Raw genomic sequence first — 19,332 nt, forward strand, 5'->3', positions numbered from 1 at the left:
CCAGTAGAGAAAAGGTGAATTTTTCACTAACTTATTAAAGGAGGGGGAATGGTAAATTTAGGCTTCTGGCTCCCACCACATGCCAAAATAAATTCCAAATGATTTGATAGTGAATTATAAAACCCTAAAATTACTACACATAGTGATAATTCAAGAAAAAATAAATACAAAGGGCTGGATACAAATGTGTAGCTACCCCATCTCATAATGAGGAAGAACTTTTTAAAGGATCAAAGGAAGGGAAGAAAAAATAAAACCACAAAGAAAAAAATTGTTAGACTACATAAAATTGTTCACTTCAATACATAAAAACATACTGTAAAAATAACGAGCAAAATGAAAGGCAGTGGATAAACTGGAAAAAATATTAACAACATGTATTAACCCTTTGCTATATTTATGAGAGAACCCTTCTAAATCATTAAGAAAAAGATAAAATCCTCCAATAAAAAATGTTTAGAGGACAAGAATAATTAACAAAAAGATGAGTATGGATGGCAGCTTCATTTTGAAAAAAATCCAATAAATCCCTCCCTTATACCTTATCCCACAATCAATTTTATATCACGGATTTAAATGTGAAATTTATGGAAGTACCAAGAGAAAATTTAAAAGAATATTTTTAAAATCTTGAAGTAGGAAGTCCTTCTAAGTCTGACACAAATCTCAGATGCACTAAAGGAAAGTTTGACAGATTTTAACCAATAAAAATGAAATCATTCTTTATGATAAAATTAAGTTTAGATAAACAACAATTGGAATATTTATTTTCAACATACAGTGATCAAAGGTTAACATCTTTATTATTGGTGAAGAGCCTTATAAATCAGTAAGAAAAAGAAAAACCTCCCCCAATAGAAAAATGGGTAAAAGGTACACAGTGATAACTCAAGAAAATATAAATACACATGGCCAATAGGCACATGTAAAAGTCTTAAATCACACTAGTAATAAAAGAAATGCAATCCTTAAAAATACTATTTTTAGCTGTCAAATTGGTAAAGATTTTTTTAATGAGATTATCTAGTTTTGATAAAAGCATGGAGAAACTCTTTTTCTGGGAATATAAGTCAGTTTAAACTATTTTTTTTCTGGAGGGCAATTTGGATTGTCAGTTGTCTATCAAAAATCTTAAAATGAGGGTGCCTTGGTGGCTCAGTCAGTTAAGCATCTGCCTTCAGCTCAGGTCGTGATCTCAGGGTCCTGGGATCGAGCCCCACATCAGGCTCCCTGCCCAGCGAGGGATCTGCTTCTCCCTCTCCCTCTGCCTGCTATGCTCCCTGCTTGTGCTCTCTATCTGTCAAATAAATAAAAACAATCTTTAAAAAAAAAAATCTTAAAAATGTTCATATCCTTTTACCCAAATTATCATTCCTGGAAATTTATCCCAAGGAACCAGAATGATATTTTTGGTACAGCTGTTATGAGCACGAGTTGTGCCATTGAGCACATCCTATGTCTGCTGAGTTCCCAAGCATATACGGTGGCCCTCCTACTATAGAACTTGAGAATTGCTTCCCAGTTTTCATTGTGTCTAGGATATAGGCATGAGACCTAACCTTCACAATCCAGTATACCTGTTCCAGCCTTCCACTCTGAAGCTGATAAAGAAGTAAGGAGATCCCAAACTCTGTTCTTTTGACAATTGGAGACAGTTGCATCTGGCATCCAAAGTCACAGTGTAAGTTCAGGCTGTGGCATATGGTGCCCACTGGTTTTTTCATCAGATCTATTTAGTGTTGTGTGATTTGGGTATTGGTCCTGGTCATGTAACTTCTGTGACTGTGTTTTCTAAGTCTTACAATATACCCAATAACCTATCAATTAATTTCCTTTCTGTTTAAGTCATCCAGAGCTTTCTTCCTGTGGCTTGTAACTAAAAGACTATTATAACAGCATTATTTGTAACATTGAAAGTTGAACACAAAAATAGGAAGGGATTGGTTGGGGGAAAATGTCATATCCTTAGTATAACACTATTCATCCTTTTAAAATAGTGCAGTATTTCTCGTATAAGTATTTTAGTCAGAAAAGAAATTTAAAATAGTAGATGCTTACAAAATTGTTGGAAGCGAATGTAGACCTCTGGGTTGACTCCAGAACAATATCAAACATAGCCACTGGGGGCACTGCTCCCTCTGAGGCCAACACAAGTTGGGAAGGAAATAACTTAATGCCATACACAACTGTCTCTCACACCCAGGAAACCACAGAATGGGTACAGATCAGAGATTAGGAAATCAAAGTAGCACAATCCCACTGGTTCTTGACACCCAGAAGCTGGAAAATGGAACCTGGAATGCTGCTCCAGGAAAGTCTCATCTTTCCAAATCTTGTTTAATAGCAACCAGAACTGAAGAGCCACAGGAAGATGGCTTCAACTCAGTTCAACCTCCAAATTTTGTATGATAATATTTGTATGGGGCAAAAAGCCTCTTCAGCATGTATAAATTATGGCTGGAAGGATATATAAGCTAGTAACCATGGTGATTTCTTTATTTTTTTTTAAGATTTTATTTATTCATTTGACAGAGACACAGCGAGGGAGGGAACACAAGCAGGGGGAGTGGGAGAGGGAGATGCAGGCTTCCTGCGGAGCAGGGAGCCTGATGTGGGGCTCGATCCCAGGACCCCGGGATCATGACCTGAGCCGAAGGCAGATGCTTAATGGCTGAGCCACCCAGGTGCCCCAACCATGGTGATTTCTAAGGTGGGAAATTGGATGGCTGAGGGACATAAAGAGGGAGATGCTTTTTATCATATACCCTTTTTGTGCATGTTGTACTATGGTTGTCATTCATAGTCAAAAAGTTACAAAGGTAAATTGTAATTACATCAAAGCTCGGTAGTTTTTACTGCACTTCATGGGAACACACCCTCAGGTCTCTGGAGAATGCTTCAAAGCTTTTTGAGAGGAGGGAACAGATTAGGCCCCTGGGTTCCCCACTTCTGCTTCAGTCAGAGCAACTCTGGTTTTATCAGTTCTGTGCTTTAAGCATCTAAGATTTTGTAAGCTTTTTTATTTTTTTAGCTTACTTTTATTTAAGTAATCTCTACATCCAATGTGGGGCTCAAATTCGTGACCCTGAGATCAAGAGTCTCATGCTCCTGTCACTGAGCCAGCCAGGCACCTCAAGATTTTGTAAGTTTTTAATCTTCTGAGTAAGAAAGCATTCTGCTGCTTTAAAAAAAAAACAAAAACTAAAGACCATTATTACAGAATATTAAATGTCATGGAGAAATATTCATTATGTATTTGTTAAATAAATGTACATTTATAAGAATAGGGGGAGTAAAGACCAGAAGTACAAATACCAAATTATTTCTTGATAGTTTTTTTTATTATGTTATGTTAGTCACCATACATTACATCATTAGTTTTTGATGTAATGTTCCATGATTCATTGTTTGTGCATAACACCCAGTGTTCCACGCAGAACGTGCCCTCTTTAATACCCATCACCAGGCTAACGCATCCCCCACCTCCCTCCCCTCTAGAACCCTCAGTTTGTTTCTCAGAGTCCATAGTCTCTCATGGTTCGTCTCCCCCTCCAATTTCCCCCCCTTCATTTTTCCCTTCCTGCTATCTTCTTCTTTTTCTTTTTTAACATATAATGTATTATTTGTTTCAGAGGTACAGGTCTGTGATTCAACAGTCTTACCACAATTCCTTGATAGTTTTCTACTATTTCTTTGTCCTTGTCTTTTCCAAATTTATTACAATTATTTTAAAAATTATTTTATAGGGCAGCACCTGGCTGGTGCACTCTCTTTGTCTCTCTCTCAAATAAATATATCTTAAAAAATATATATAGTTGGGGCGCCTGGGTGGCTCAGTCAAGCGTCTGCCTTCGACTCAGGTCATGATCTCAGGGTCCTGGGATCAACCCGAGTCAGGCTCCCTGCTCAGTGGGGAGCCTGCTTCTCCCTCTCCTCTCCACTCGTGCACTGTCTCGCTATCTCGGTCACTATCTCTGTCTCTCTCAAATAAATAAATAAAATCTTTTTAAAAATTTTTTTAAAAAGAGGGTACTTGTTTGATGAGCACTAAGTGTTGTATGTAAGTGATGAATCACTGAATTCTACTCCAGAAACCAATATTGCACTGTATGTTAACTAAGTAAAATTTAAATTAAAAAAGACATTATCAGATAGACTATTAAATACATTTCCATTATCTGCTATGTAACTAAGAAATTAGTAAGAGGCAAGTATTAGATGCTAACAAACACCTGCCTTTGGATAAAAAATTATAAGCTTTTATATCTAGCTGATGGGCCTTGTACCTAATACTTGGCTTTTTTTTTTTTTTCAGAGTGATTTCCATCCTATACCTGTTGCTTTTGTACCATTCATTTTATGTATTTTAAATTGTGTAGAGAAGAGCTGCTCAAGTTTTACAAATGGTGTTTCTCTCCTATTAGGTCTCTCTGCAATACAATCAACGTTTACAACCTCACCTGCAATAACTGCTCAGAAAATTGCACCGATGTTCTGTTTAGTAACAAGATTACCTTCTTAATGGACCTCCTGATACACCAGTTGACGGTATGTAATATTACTGCTTTGAGTTAGAAGCAGTTAAGGTTTGGGAAATATTCCCTGTGGAGAAAACTAAAAGAATTCAGCTTATTTACCCTCCAGATGAAAAAAAGTGAAGATGATGGGGGAGAGTGAATTAGGAACTAGCAAAGAAACTTCTTAATTTGACAATCTTATATTAGATTCTCCTAAATTCCAGTATTTAACAGATAATATACTTGTAACACTTGCCAAGTTCACAGATTTACATGGTTAGACTGGGGCTTCGGATTCAGTTGGACTCCAAGCCAAACCTTTGGGCCCACAGGAATGAGTGCTATAGAAGGGAAGAAAGCTTGAAAGCCTCAAAACCTCTCTTGCCAACTCAGAAGGGTAGTTCATAAAGGACTTTTTGATGGTCCTTGATACCTATTTTTTTGAAGCAAGAAACTCTTCTGTCAAAAAGGGACAAACCTGTTATACTTTTGAAATAGGAACAAGCAGCCAATTGTAGCCTTAAATTTTACTTCAGTTCACAGATGTTGAAAGAGGTAAGCTCAGTATAATATCCAAAGGTTTAGGTCTGTCAACTGCAGCCTCCAGAACACAACCCTGGGGCCAGAAGTTTCCTGGTGAAGTTTCTGAGCCCCTGAGGTATTGGCACAAAATCTCTCTCAAGCTGCAAGTTTACAACACAGGAGATTTATTTTTCAGAACTGATTTACTTTTGCTCAGCACATAGTTCTAATACCTGTTTCTAAACTACATGCCTTTTGCTCTCTTTCCTCCTCCCTCTCTCCATCTGGTTAATTTCTGTACATTCTGCAGACCTTAACTGAAACATAATGGCATCTTCATCATGAAACCTTCCCTAACCTGACTCTCCCCAAGTCCAGGTTAGGAATTTTTTTTATGTGTTCCTAGGCATTAAATCATTCATAGAATTGATCACGTTGAATTAACTACTTACTTGTCTGTTTCCCCATTAGCCATAAAATCAACAAGGATAGGAGATAACTTATCACCCTCTCCAGGATCCTAACACAGTGCCTGACACTTAGTAGATTTAGTATATCATTGATGAATATATGAGAGAAGAAGTGGATCCCCAACATCTCGAGCTGAGAATCAGAAAGGGAATGATGAGGCCCTTCCAGGCAGGCATACGGATGATGAGAGGGGTCAACAGGGAGAACAAAAGCACAGACCTAGAACTGTTTACACGGTACAGCAGTGGTTATTTATCATCATGACCCTGAGTCATCACTTGAGGGCTAAATTTGATTTGGTTTTATCTATAAAAGAAGGCATTAAAATATGGGTAAGACATTTTAGCACAAAATTCTACTCAGAATAGTTGAAAGGCAAGGACAAGGAGAAAAGACTTAGCATTTGTTGTATGGCCTCATATTCTAGACATTTTAACATATATTGCCTCATTTAATTTTTTAAAACACAAAGTCAGTATTACCCCATTTTACCAACAAAGCTTGAAAGCTTGAAAGCCTCAGAGAAATTGGCTTGCCCAAGACTACAGAGATTGAAAGTCACAGAGCTGAGAGTCAAACTGAGGTCTCTCAAACCCAAATTGAGAGACATTTCACACAAAAACTAACTGCTGCTTTTCAAAAGTGTCAATGTCATGAAAGACAAAGAGTGGAGAACTGCCACAGATTGGAGGAGGTACTGACAAGTAAATGAAATGTGGTGTCCTACACCAGGAAAAGGACATTAGTGGGAAAACTGGGAAATTCATATGAGTCTACAAAATAGTTAATTTTATTGACTCAATGTTAATTTCTTGCTTTCAATAATTATAGTGTGGTTTTGTAATTTGTTAACAGTAGGGGGTACCAGGTGAAGAGAACTCTACTATTTTTGAAACATATCTCTTAGTTTAAAATTATAAAATAAGATGTGAAAAATTAAAAAAAAACACTATGTTGCATGCTGCCTCATCTGGAAGAATTTATTCTGTGAAACTTATTCTATATTGGTAATGGAAGAAGAGACATTAATAACTTTGAAAAGGACAGGTAAAAAAAAAGACGGCCTTTGAAATGTGAAGAGATGAGTAAGATTTACAGACAGGATCTTCTATCCTAGCTCTTCAGTATTTTCTGTTCAAAACTTACTCTTACTGAGAGATATCATATGATGTAGTTTATTATTCTCTCACTTAATAATTAAGTGCTTACTGGGGTGCCCGGGTGGCTAAGTCGGTTAAGTGTCTGCTGTTGGCTCAGGTCATAATCCTGAGTCCCAGGATCAAGCCCCGCATCAGGCTCCCTGCTCAGCGGGGAGTCTGCTTCTCCCTCTGCCCTCCCCCCCAGCCCCCGCTCATGCACACTCTCTCTCGCTTCATGTTCTCTCTCTCAAATAAATAAAATCTTTAAAAAAATACTGTTAAAAAATAATTAAGTACTTATTATTTCCACTTCCAGAGAAGCATGATATATAATCCCCACCATCCCATTTTAGGAGTGGGAATGGATATACAGATTGCATGTAGTAAACAGTGTGATGGCAGCCTATACAGACTACAGAGGAAGGTGTTTGTAGCCTGGGGCGTCACAAAGGAGGGACATTTGAGCTAGACCTTAGCTCTTCATAATAGCTATCATTTACTAAGTGCCTACCATGTGCCAGAGCTTGTAAGTAGCTTGATCCTCTCCCTCTACTTTGAAAGCCCGAGTTTCCTTTAAGTAATATTTCCTTGCTCGTGACCTCATGGTTTCTTGACACTCAGAATAGCTTTTAATCTCCCAACCAATGGATCTCAGCACATTCTGTGTTTATTATGCTCAGTTCAAAACTGTAATCCTGGCACATTTGTTTGCCAAACACATTTTATTCCTCCTTTCCTTATACGTGGCACTTCCTGGTTTTTACAGTTCCTTTTAGGCTCCTTATTCTCTAGCTGTCAATTCTAATACTGCTGTGACTCCGTTGGTGACACTTGGGAGAGGAGGTTGTGTTTCCTAATTTGGGGAGACAGAGGGTAGAAATGACTAGGGATGGTGATTTTTACATTTGTTTTTTTTTTTAAAAGATTTTATATTTTTGACAGAGAGAGAGACAGCGAGAGAAGGAACACGAGCAGGGAGACTGGGAGAGGGAGAAGCAGGCTCTCTGCCGAGCAGGGAGCCCAATGCGGGGCTCGATCCCAGGACCCTGGGATCATGACCTGAGCCAAAGGCAGATGCTTAATGACTGAGCCACCCAGGCACCCCGATTTTTACATTTCTTGAAATCATTTGAATATATTTCCATTTCTTTTGATAACTGGTTTGATACCATGTAACCAAAATAAGGACCACTAATTTGCAGTACCCTGTAAGTAATGGATAGAAAATAGTCATCAACACATTTTACAGGAGGATGAGAAGGAAGCATAAAAGAAGCTAATTAATTGAGATCTGGTGAGATTTATAAGATACTTAATAATGAGGCACTTCAACCTGTTTGGTTCTTTAGCAAACTGAGATGAAGAATTCCTTTTTTTTGTCTAGCTGCTTAGACTTTGTTTTAGCATTCTTGTATTTCATATCAATTATGTACAAAGCACTGTACAGATGCCAGGGTTACAGAAGTAAATTGGACACACTCTAGAAGCCCACGGTTAAGAAAGGAAGAACTTGCACACATAAATACTAAGAAAAGCTGTGAGAAGTTCTGTCACATAGAGCTACAGAGCCTAAGCAACATAGAAGAGTACCTGGCACATAAGAGGTGCTCCTTAAATATTTAATGAATGAATTCTAACTTGGAGCATCAGAGAGGTTTTGGGAAGAAATTGGATTTCAGTATGCCCAGAGGAAGAGTAGAAATTCTACAATTATGAGTTATGATTTTTACAAAAGATAAATTAGCACAGGTGGCACTGTAAAGTATAGCTTGCAGTAGAGATTCAAAGTAGGATTTTTTGGGACAAGCTCTTGGGGAATTTATCTGGAGCCCTGTAAAAACAGTACATTTAGATAGGCATGATCTAGGATGAAGTCTCACATAGATGTATTATTTTCCAAGAAGCATGAGAGTTTTTAAATATGTGAAAGCAGATTACTTCTGTCATTCTAGAAGCATGGTTAAGCATCTTTTCTGTGCCTAAATCTTTCCAGTGCACAGAACAGTGAGTCTCTAGCTTCAAAATGTCTCCTTGAGGAGACCAGACATGCACATTGGAAGGCAGTAAAAAGACCATCAAAAAGAGCAAGGTGGCAGAACAGGAAGTCCCAGCCTTCATTCCCCTACAGAGACACCAACTTAACAGTATATGGACCAAATACCATTATGAGAATTCTAGAAGACAGTTAAGATGTTGCAGTACCCCCAGGTGATCTCAAAGCCAAGAATAGCCACATTGAAAAGACTAAGAACTGTTTCATTTTACTTGTGTTCGCCCTCTCCCCCAAAGCAGCACAGCTCATCACTGGCAGACAATACCCCAGTTCATGGGTTTTCCTTTAGGAGAGAGAGAGGAGTAGAGTGTGAGTCTGGCATTCTGGCTTTTTGGAGGGCTGCCCAAGGGTCTTGTACTGGTCTCACCTGGCTCAGGATACTGACAGAGAGCTGGCATACTTTGGATTCCTAGCAGCCACTGATAACAGAGAGGGCAGCTTGCTGCTGTAGGACCAGAGAACTTACAGTGTTGTAGACAGACACCAGAGGGAGCAAGAGATTATGATGTCCTGAAAAAGAAACTAAAAGAAACGAAAAAAACTCTCTAATTGAGAAATTGTACACACAGGCCCAGAGAAGTCACATCACCCACAGAAAGGTTTCAGAAGCCCCCAGATTTCCTAGCCAAGGTGATTGTTGTCTTCCTTTTTACAAAGTCAGGATGTAAAGTCTAGAAGAAATGCCTTTTTTTTCACATGTGCAGATCCCAACACAAAGGCATAAGACACACAGAGAAACAGGGAAACATGGCCCATACAAAGGAACAAGATAAATCTCCAGAAACCAATCTTAAAGAAACAGGTATATGAATTAACTGACAAAGAATTCAAAACAGTTATCATAAAGGTGTTCAATGAGCTCAAGAACATGATGCATGAGCAAAATAAAATAAAGTATTTTTTAAAAACAACTTTTAGAGCTAAAAGAATACAGTAATTGAACTGAAAAATCAGGTACAGGAGTTCAAGAGCAGGCTTGATCAAATAGAAGAAAGAATGAGTGAACTCAAAGACAAGTCATCTGAAATCATGAGGTCACAAGAACAAAAAGGAAAAAGAATGAAAAAAATGAAGAAATCCTAAGGGATGTATGCAGTACCATTAGATAGACCAATCTACACTTTATGGTACTCCCAAAAGAAGAGAGAATGGGGCAGAAAGCTTATTTAAAGAAATAATAGCTAAAAATTTCCCAGTCTGGGGAAGGAAATGAATATCCAGATTCAAGAAGTCCCACAGACTCCAACTATAATGAACCCAAAGAAATCCACACAGAGAAACATAAGCAACTTGCAAAAAGTCAGAGACATTTGTAAATCTGTGGCATAAGTCATAATCTCTGAGTCTTTCCTATTTTGGGGATTCCTCCTCCTAGTCATTCTATTGAGGGGGGGTTGAGGGAATGTACAGAGTCCAGATTACTGACCACAACCCAAGCAAGATGCACCTGTTTTCTAGGGACCTAGGGTTGCTGGCCTCTTGTTTTCCCAGCCTGTCTTCTGGGGGAGGGGCCTGCCATGCTGTTGCTCAGGCAACTGTGTTTGGGCAGAGTTGCCCTGCCCTGTGGTGGGGGATGGGCTCAGTGAACAAGATTGAAGCAGTGATCAAAAACCTCCCAAAAAACAAGAGTCCAGGGCCTGATGGATTCCCTGGGGAATTCTACCAAATGTTCAAAGAAGAAATAATACCCATTCTCCTGAAGCTGTTTCAAAAAATAGAAACAGAAGGAAAGTTTACAGACTCATTCTATGAGGCCAGCATTTCCCTAATCCCCAAACCAGGCAAAGCCCCCATCAAAAAGGAGAATTTCAGACTGATATCCCTGATGAATATGGATTCCAAAATCCTCAACAAAATCCTAGCTAATAGGATCCAACAGTACATTAAAAGGACCATCCACCACGACCAAATGGGATTTATCCCCGGGATGCAAGGGGGGTTCAACATTCGCAAATCAATCAGTGTGATAGAACACCTTAATAAGAGGAGAGAGAAGAACCATATGGTCCTCTCAATTGATGCAGAAAAAGCATTTGACAAAATACAGCATCCTTTTCTGATTAAAACTCTTCAGAGTATAGGGATAGAGGGAACATTCCTCAAGTTCATAAAATCCATCTATAAAAAGCCCACAGCAAATATCATCCTCATTGGGGAAAAGCTGATATTTTCCCTTAAGATCAGGAACACGTCAAGAATGCCCGCTCTCACCACTATTGTTCAACATAGTACTAGAAGTCCTAGCAACAGCAATCGGACAACAAAAAGAAATAAAAGGCATTCAGATTGGCAAAGAAGAAGTCAAACTCTCTCTTTTTACAGATGACATGATACTTTATGTGGAAAACCCAAAAGACTCCACCCCCAAATTACTAGAACTCATACAGCAATTCAGTAATGTGGCAAGATACAAAATCAATGCACAGAAATCAGTTCCTTTCTTATACCCTAACAATGCATCTGTAGAAAGAGAAATTAGAGAAACGATTCCATTTACAATAGCACCAAAAACCATACGATACCTCGGAATAAACCTAACCAAAGAGGTAAAGGATCTGTGCTCTAGGAACTACAGAACACTCATGAAAGAAATTGAAGAAGACACAGAAAGATGGAAAAACATGCCATGCTCAGGGATCGGGAGAGTAAACATTGTTAAAATGTCTATGCTACCCAGAGCAATCTATACCTTTAATGACATCCTGATCAAAATGCCAATGACATTTTTCAAAGTGCTGGAACAAACAATCCTAAAATTGTGTGGAATCAGAAAAGACCCCGAATTGCCAAGGAAATGTTGAAAAAGAAAAACAAAGCTGGGGGCATCATGTTGATGTTGCCTGATTTCAAACTATATTACAAAGCAGTGATCACCAAGACAGCATGGTACTGGCACAGAAACAGACATATAGACCAATGGAACAGAATAGAGGGCCCAGATATGGACCCTCAACTCTATGGTCAAATAAGCAGGAAAAAATATGCAATGGAAAAAAGTCTCTTCAGTAAATGATGCTGGGAAAATTGGACAGCCACATGCAGAAGAATGAAACTCAACCATTCTCTACCACCATACACAAAGATAAACTCAAAATGGTTGAAAGACCTTAATGTGAGACAGGAATCCATCAAAATCCTAGAGGAGAACATAGGCAGTAACCTCTTTGACATTGGCCACAGCAACTTCTTTCAAGATACATCTCCAAACGCTAGTGAAACAAAAGCAAAAATGAACTTTGGGGACTCCATCAAGATAAAAAGCTTCTGCACAACAAAGGAAACAGCAAAACAAAGAGGCAACCCACAGAATGGGAGAAGATATTTGCAAATGACACTACAGATAAAGGGCTGGTATCCAAGATCTATAAAGAACTTCTCAAACTCAACACCCAAAAAACAAATAATCAAGTCAAAAAATGGGCAGAAGACATGAACAGACACTTCTGCAAAAAGACATACAAATGGCTAACAGACCCATGAAAAAATGTTCATCATCATTAGCCATCAGAGAAATTCAGATCAAAACCACACTGAGATATCACCTTACACCAGTTAGAATGGCAAAAATTGACAAGGCAAGAAACAACAAATGTTGGAGAGGTTGTGGAGAAAGGGGAACCCTCTTATACTGTTGGTGGGAATGCAAGTTGGTACAGCCACTTTGGAAAACAGTGTGGAGGTGCCTCAGAAAATTAAAAATAGAGCTACCCTATGACCCAGCAATTGCAGTACTGGGTATTTACCCCAAAGACACAGATGTAGTGAAAAGAAGGGCCATATGTGCCCCAGTGTTCATAGCAGCAATGTCCACAATAGCCAAACTGTGGAAAGAGCCGAGATGCCCTTCAACAGATGAATGGATAAAGAAGATGTGGTCCATATCTACAATGGAATATTACTCAGCCATCAGAAAGGATGAGTACCCAACTTTCACATCAACATGGATGGGACTGGAGGAGATTATGCTAAGTGAAATAAGTCAAGCAGAGAAAGTCAATTCTCATATCATTTCACTTATTTGTGGAACATAAGGAACAGCATGGAGGACATTAGGAGAAGGAAGGGAAAAATGAAGGGAGGGAAATCAGAGGGAGAGATGAACCATGAGAGACTATGGACTCTGAGAAACAAGCTGAGGGTTTTAGAGGGGAGTGGGGTGGGGGATGAGTTAGCCCAGTGATAGGTATTAAGGAGGGCACGTACTGCATGGAGCACTGGGTTTTATACGAAAGCACTGAATCGTGGATGACTACATCAAAAACTAATGATGTATGGTGACTAACATAACATAATAAATAAAATAAGTAAGTTACAAGAATGTAACAAGAAAAAAAAAAGACAGAGAATTTTGAAAACAGCAAGAGGAAAGTGACTTGTCACATACAAGGGAACCCTCATAAAATCAGTGATTTCTCACCAGAAACTCCACAGGCCAAAAGGGATAGAATGATATATTCAAAATACTAAAAGAAAAAAATGCCAACCAATAAAACTATATGCAGTAAAACTATCCTTCAGAAATGAAGAAGCAAAAACTTTTCCAGATAAACAAAACCTAAGGGAATGCATCACCACTAGACCTGCCTTACAAGAAATTCTAAAGTGAGGGGTGCCCGGCTGGCTCAGTCTGTAAAGCATGGCAACTTTTGATCTTGGGATTGTGAGTTTGAGCCCCACATTGGGTATAGAGATTATTTTTTAAAATCTTTAAGAAATTTTTTTAAAAAAAGAAATTCTAAAGTGAGTCCTTCAAGTAGGAACAAAAGGATGCTAAACAGCAATATGAAAATCCAGTTGATCCTTGAACAACATGGGTTTGTACTGCATGGGTACACTTATATGTGGGTTTTTTAAATAAACATATGGTACTGTAAATGTATTTTCCTTAATGATAATCCTAACATTTTCTTCTCTCTAGCTTACTTCATTGTAGTAATATAATATATAATACATGTAACATACAAAATATGTGTTAATCAACTGTTTATGTTATCATAAGTCTTCCAGTTAACAGAAGGCTCTTAGTAGTTAAGTTTTGGTGGAATCGAAAGTTGTATTGGATTTTCAACTGTACAAAGGGTTGGCACCCCTAATCCCCATGTTATTCAAAGGTCAACTGTGTAAAGCTTGCTGGTAATACAGGCTGTAAATCATTTTAATTCTGACATAGAATTAATTTTAGTATAGAAATTTTCTGGTAACAACTTGTATATTTCTTTTTTTATTTTATTTTATTATGTTATGTTAATCACCATACATTACATCATTAGTTTTTGATGTAGTGTTCCATGATTCATTGTTTGCAATATAACACCCAGTGCTCCATTCAGAACGTGCCCTCTTTAATACCCATCACCAGGTTAACCCATCCCCCCACCACCCTCCCCTCTAGAACCCTCAGTTTTTTTCTCAGAGTCCATAGTCTCTCATGGTTCATCTCCTCCTCTGATTTCCCCCCTCTTCATTTCTCCCTTCCTACTATCTTTTTTTTTTAACATATAATGTATTATTTGTTTCAGAGGTACAGATCTGTGATTCATCAGTCTTACACAATTCACAGTGCTCACCATAGCACATACCCTCCCCAGTGTCCATCACCCAACTACCCCATCCCTCCCACCCCCGCCACTCCAGCATTATGCTAAGCGAAGTAAGTCAATCAGAGAAAGACATGTATCATATGATCTCACTGATACGAGGAATTCTTAATCTCAGGAAACAAACTGAGGGTTACAACTTGTATATTTCTGTATAAAAATATAGTAATAACTGTAACTATAAAAATATACAATGAATACCTAATATACAAATAGGTATTTTGTGGGCCACCTGGGTGGCTCAGTCAGTTAAGCATCCAACTCTTGATCTGAGGGTCGTGAGTCAAGCCACACATTGGGCTCCACGCATAAAAAAATGTATTTTGTGACATCAATAAAATAAAATGTTGGGGAGATAAGTAAAAGGATAGCATATTTGTTTGCAATTGAAGTTATTATTGGATTGAAATGGATTATTATAACTATGTTATATGTAAGCCCACTGGTCACCATAAAGAAAATACCTATCGAAGATACATAGAAGAAAACGAGAAAGGAATCAAAGCATGTTACTACAAAACAATCAGCAGCACAAAGGAAGACAGCAGGAGTAGAATGAGGGACTAGGTAACTACAAGACAGAAAATAATTAAAATGAAAATAGTAAGCCCTTCTCTACCAATAATTACTGTAAATGTAAGTGTTAAACTCCCCAATAAAAAGACACAAAAAAAGCAAGATCCAGCTATATGCTGTCTACTCAAATAGACTCAAAAGGCTTGCTTTAGATTTAAGGACACACATAAGATGAAGGTGAAAGAATTGAAAAAAGATATTCCACACAAATAATAACCCAAAGAGAGCAGAGTGGCCATACTTCTATAAGACTAAATAGTCTTAAAGTGAAAAACTCAGAAGAGATAAAGGACAATTTTCAATTTTCCAGGAAGATATAACAATTGTAAATACATAGGCACCCATCAGGACACCTAAATATAAGAAGCAAACATTGAAAGAATTGAAGAGAAAATATGACAGCAACACAATAAAGGTAGGGGATTTCAATATCCAAATTTGAATAATGGGTAAACATGAAGAAAACTAATTAGGGAAACAGATGCTTTGAATAATACTGCAGACCAAACGGACCTAACACATTTATACAAAATATTCCACTCATCAGCAGCAAAATACACATTTTTCTCAAGCACACATGGAACATTCCCCAGTACAGATCACATGTTAGTTCACAAACAAGTCACCAAATCTAAGATATACCACATCTTTATCCATTCATCTGTCTGTCATTGGACACTAGGACTGCTTCCATATTTGGTTATTGCAAATAATGCTGCAATAAACATAAGGGTGCATGTATCTCTTTTTATTAGTGTTTTCATATTCTTTCGGTAAATACCCAGTAGAGGAATTACTGGATAGTAAGGTAATTCCATTTTAAATTTCTTGATTAACCTTCAGACTGTTTTCCACAGTGGCTGCCAATAATGCACTAGGGTTCCTTTTTCTCTAATCCTCGCCAACACTTGTTGTTACTTGTTTTTTATTTTAGCCATTCTTACAGGTGTAAGGTGATATCTCATTGTGGTTTTGATCTGCACTTCCCTGATGAGTAGTGATGTGGAGCATCTTTTCTTTTCATATGTTGGCCATCTGGATGTCTTTGGAAAATGTTCATGTCTTCTGCCCATTTTTTAATTGGATTATTTGTTATGGGTGTTGAGTTGTTTGGTTTGTTTTTGTTTCATTTTGTTTTTTAATTCAATTAGCCAACATATAATATTTTTGATGTAATGTTCAATGATTCATTAGTTGTGTGTAACACCAAATGCTCACCATATCACGTGCCCTCCTTAATGCCCATCACCCAGTTACCTCATCCCCCCACCCACCTCCCTTTCTGCAACCCTCATTTGTTTCCCAGATTCAAGAGTCTCTCATGGTTTGTCTCCCTCTCTGATTTCTTCCCATTCAGTTTTCCCTCCCTGTCCCCATGATCCTCTGCTCTATTCTGTATATTCCACATATGTTGAGTTGTATTAGTTCTTTATATATTTTGGATACTAACCCTCTATCAGATATGTCCTTTGCAAATATCTTCTCCCATTCACTAGGTTGTCTTTTAGTTTTGTTGTGTGTTTCCTTTTCTGTGCAGAAGCTTTTAAATTTGAAATAGTCCCAATAGTTCATTTTTGCTTTTGTTTCCCTTGCCTCAGGAACATCTCTAGAAAAAAGTTGCTGTGGCTGATGTCAAAGAGGTTGCTGCCTGTGTACTCCTCTAGGATTTTTATGGTTTCAGGTCTCACATTTAGGTCTTAAATCCATTTGAGGGGTTTTTTTGTTTTGTTTTTTTTGTTTTGTTTTGTTTTGTTTTAGTGTGGTGTAAACTAGTCATCCAGTTTTATTCTTTTGCATGTAGCTGTCCAGTTTTCCCAGTACCATTTGTTGGAGAGACTTTCTTTTTCCCATTGCATATTCTTGCCTCTTCTGTTGAAGATGAATTGACCATATAGTTGTGGGTTTATTTCTGGGTTCTCTATTCTGTTCCATTGATCTGTGTATCTGCTTTTGTGCCAATTCCATACTGTTCTGATTACTACACCTTGGTAGTATATTTTGAAATCTGGGATCGTGATACCTCCATTTGTGTTCTTCTTTTTGAAGATTGCTTTGGCTATTTGGGTTTTTTTGTGATTCCATACATATTTTAGAATTATTTGTTCTAGTTCTGTGGAAAATGCTATTGATATTTTGCTAGGAATTGCATTAAATCTGTAGATTGCTTTGGGTAGTAAGGACATTTTAAGAGTATTTGTTCACCCAACCCATGAACATCTTTCCATTTGTTTGTGTTGTCTTTGGTTTCTTTCATTGTGTTTTATACTTTTCAGAGTAGAGATCTTTCATCTCCTTGGTTAAGTTTATTTGACAACTTCTTAAAATAAGACAACAAACAATGAAGTTTGCCACATTGATTGACTCTTCCTTTCACAAATAATTTTTCTGTTACATGTGATGCAGTTTGATAGCATTTTACCCACAGTGCAACTTCTTTTCAGAATTGGAGTCCATCCTCCCAAAGCTTGCCATGGCTTTACCAACTAACTTTATGTAATATTCTCAATCCTTTTTTGTCATTTCAATAATCTTTATAGTATCTTCACCAGAGTCTACCTCAAGAAACCACTTTCTTTGCTCATCCTTAAGAAGCCACACCTCATCCATTAAAGTTTTGTCAGAGATTGCAGCATTTCAGTCCCATCTTCAGGCTCCACTTCTAATTCTGATTCTCTTGCTATTTCTATCACATTTACAGTTACTTCCTCCACTGAAGTCTGGAACCCCTCAAAGTCCTCCATGACGGTTGGAACCAACTTCTTCCAAATTCATGTTAATGTTGATATTTTGATCTCTTCCCATGAATCACAAATGTTCTTAATGGCACCTAGAATGGTGAATCCTTTCCAGAAGGCTTTCAATTTACTTTGTCCAGAACCATCAGAAGAATCACTGTCTGTGGCAGCTACAGTCTTAGAAGTATATTTCTTAAGTAATAAGACTTAAAATTCACAGTAACTCCTTGATCAGTGGAATGGATGTTGTGTTAGCAGGCATGAAAACAACATTCATTTCATTGTACATCTCTATCAGAACTCTTGGGTGACCAGGTGCATTGTCAATAAGCAGTAATATTTTGAAAGAAATCTTTTTTTCTAAGCAAATAGGTGTTCATAGTAGATTTAAAATATTCAGTAAACCAGGTTCATAAACAGATGTGTTGTGATCCAGGCTTTGCTGTTCCATTTATAGAGCAGAGGTACAGTAGATTTGGCATAATTCTTAAGGGCCCTAGGATTTTCAGAATGGTAAATAAGCATTGACTTCAACATAAAGTTACCAGCTGCATATTAGCCCCTAACAAGAGAATCAGCCTGCCTTTTGAAGCTTTGAAACCAGTCATGGATTTCTCCTCTCTAGCTATGAAAGTCCTAGATGGCATCTTCTTCCAATATAAGGCAGTTTCATTTACATTGAGAAAATCTGTCATTTAGTGTAGCCACCTTCATTAATTACTTGAGCTAGATTTTCTGGATAACTTACTGCAGCTTCTACATCAACACTTGCTGCTTCACCCTACACTTTTACATTATGGAGATAGCTTCTTTCCTTAAACCTCATGAACCAACCTCTGCTAACTTTTCTTCTACACTTTTCTCACCTCTCCGCCCTTGTAGAATTGAAGGGAGCTAGGGCCTTGGTCTGGATTAGGTTTTGGCTTAAGAGAATGTGATGGCTGGTTTGATCTTCTGTCTAGGCAACTGAAACTTTCTCTGTGTCAGCCATGAGGCAGTTTCACTTATCATTTGTGTCTTCACTGGAATAGCACTTTTAATTTCCTTCAAGAAAAAAAAATTTCCTTTAGAACTTTTCCTTTGCACTCACAGCTTGGCTAACTGTTTGGTGCAGGAGGCTAAGCTTTTGGCCTATCTCAGCTTTCAACATGCCTTCCGCACTGAGTTCAATCATTTCTAGCTTTTTATTTAAAGTGGGAGACATGGAAATCTTCTTGTCACTTAAACACTTAGAGGCCAGTGTAAGGTTATTAATTGGCCTAACTTCAGTACTGTGCCTCAAGGAATAGGGAGGTCCAAGGAAAGAGAGAGTTGGGGGAACGGCTGGTAGGTGGAACAGTTAGAACACACAGCTTTATCAAGCTCATCATCTTATATGGGTTCAATTCCTAGTGCCCCAAAACAATTACAATGATAACATCAGAGATCACTGATCACAAGTTACCATAACAAAATAATTATAATAATAATATAATAATAATAAATAATAATATAAAATATATAAAATAATAATAAAAAGCTTGATGTACTTCAGGAATTTCCCAGTGTGACACAGAAACATGAAGTGAACAAATGCTGTTGGAAAAATTGTGCCAGTAGACTTGCTTAATGCAGGGTTGTCATAAATCTTCCATTTGTAAAAAATGCAATATCTGCGAAGCACAATAAAGTGAGATGGGCCTGCATTTGCACTCTCCTGCTCACTGTAGCATTATTCATAAT

The 19,332-nt window shown here is 37.8% G+C and overlaps 1 protein-coding gene across 4 annotated transcripts in view; it reads left to right on the top strand.

Annotated features, from left to right (window-relative positions):
- SCAPER (S-phase cyclin A associated protein in the ER) overlaps positions 1-19,332 on the top strand; it is a 537,265-nt gene that overhangs the window by 395,074 nt on the left and 122,859 nt on the right. For all 4 annotated transcript variants that reach the window (XM_027570918.1, XM_027570921.1, XM_027570919.1 and 1 more), the window contains exon 25: positions 4,425-4,548. In XM_027570918.1, coding sequence (XP_027426719.1) covers positions 4,425-4,548 — 124 coding nt within the window. The remainder of the gene's footprint in view (positions 1-4,424; positions 4,549-19,332) is intronic.

This window comes from Zalophus californianus, chromosome 6 (genome assembly GCF_009762305.2).
Source record: "Zalophus californianus isolate mZalCal1 chromosome 6, mZalCal1.pri.v2, whole genome shotgun sequence".
NCBI classification, from domain to species: domain Eukaryota; kingdom Metazoa; phylum Chordata; class Mammalia; order Carnivora; family Otariidae; genus Zalophus; species Zalophus californianus.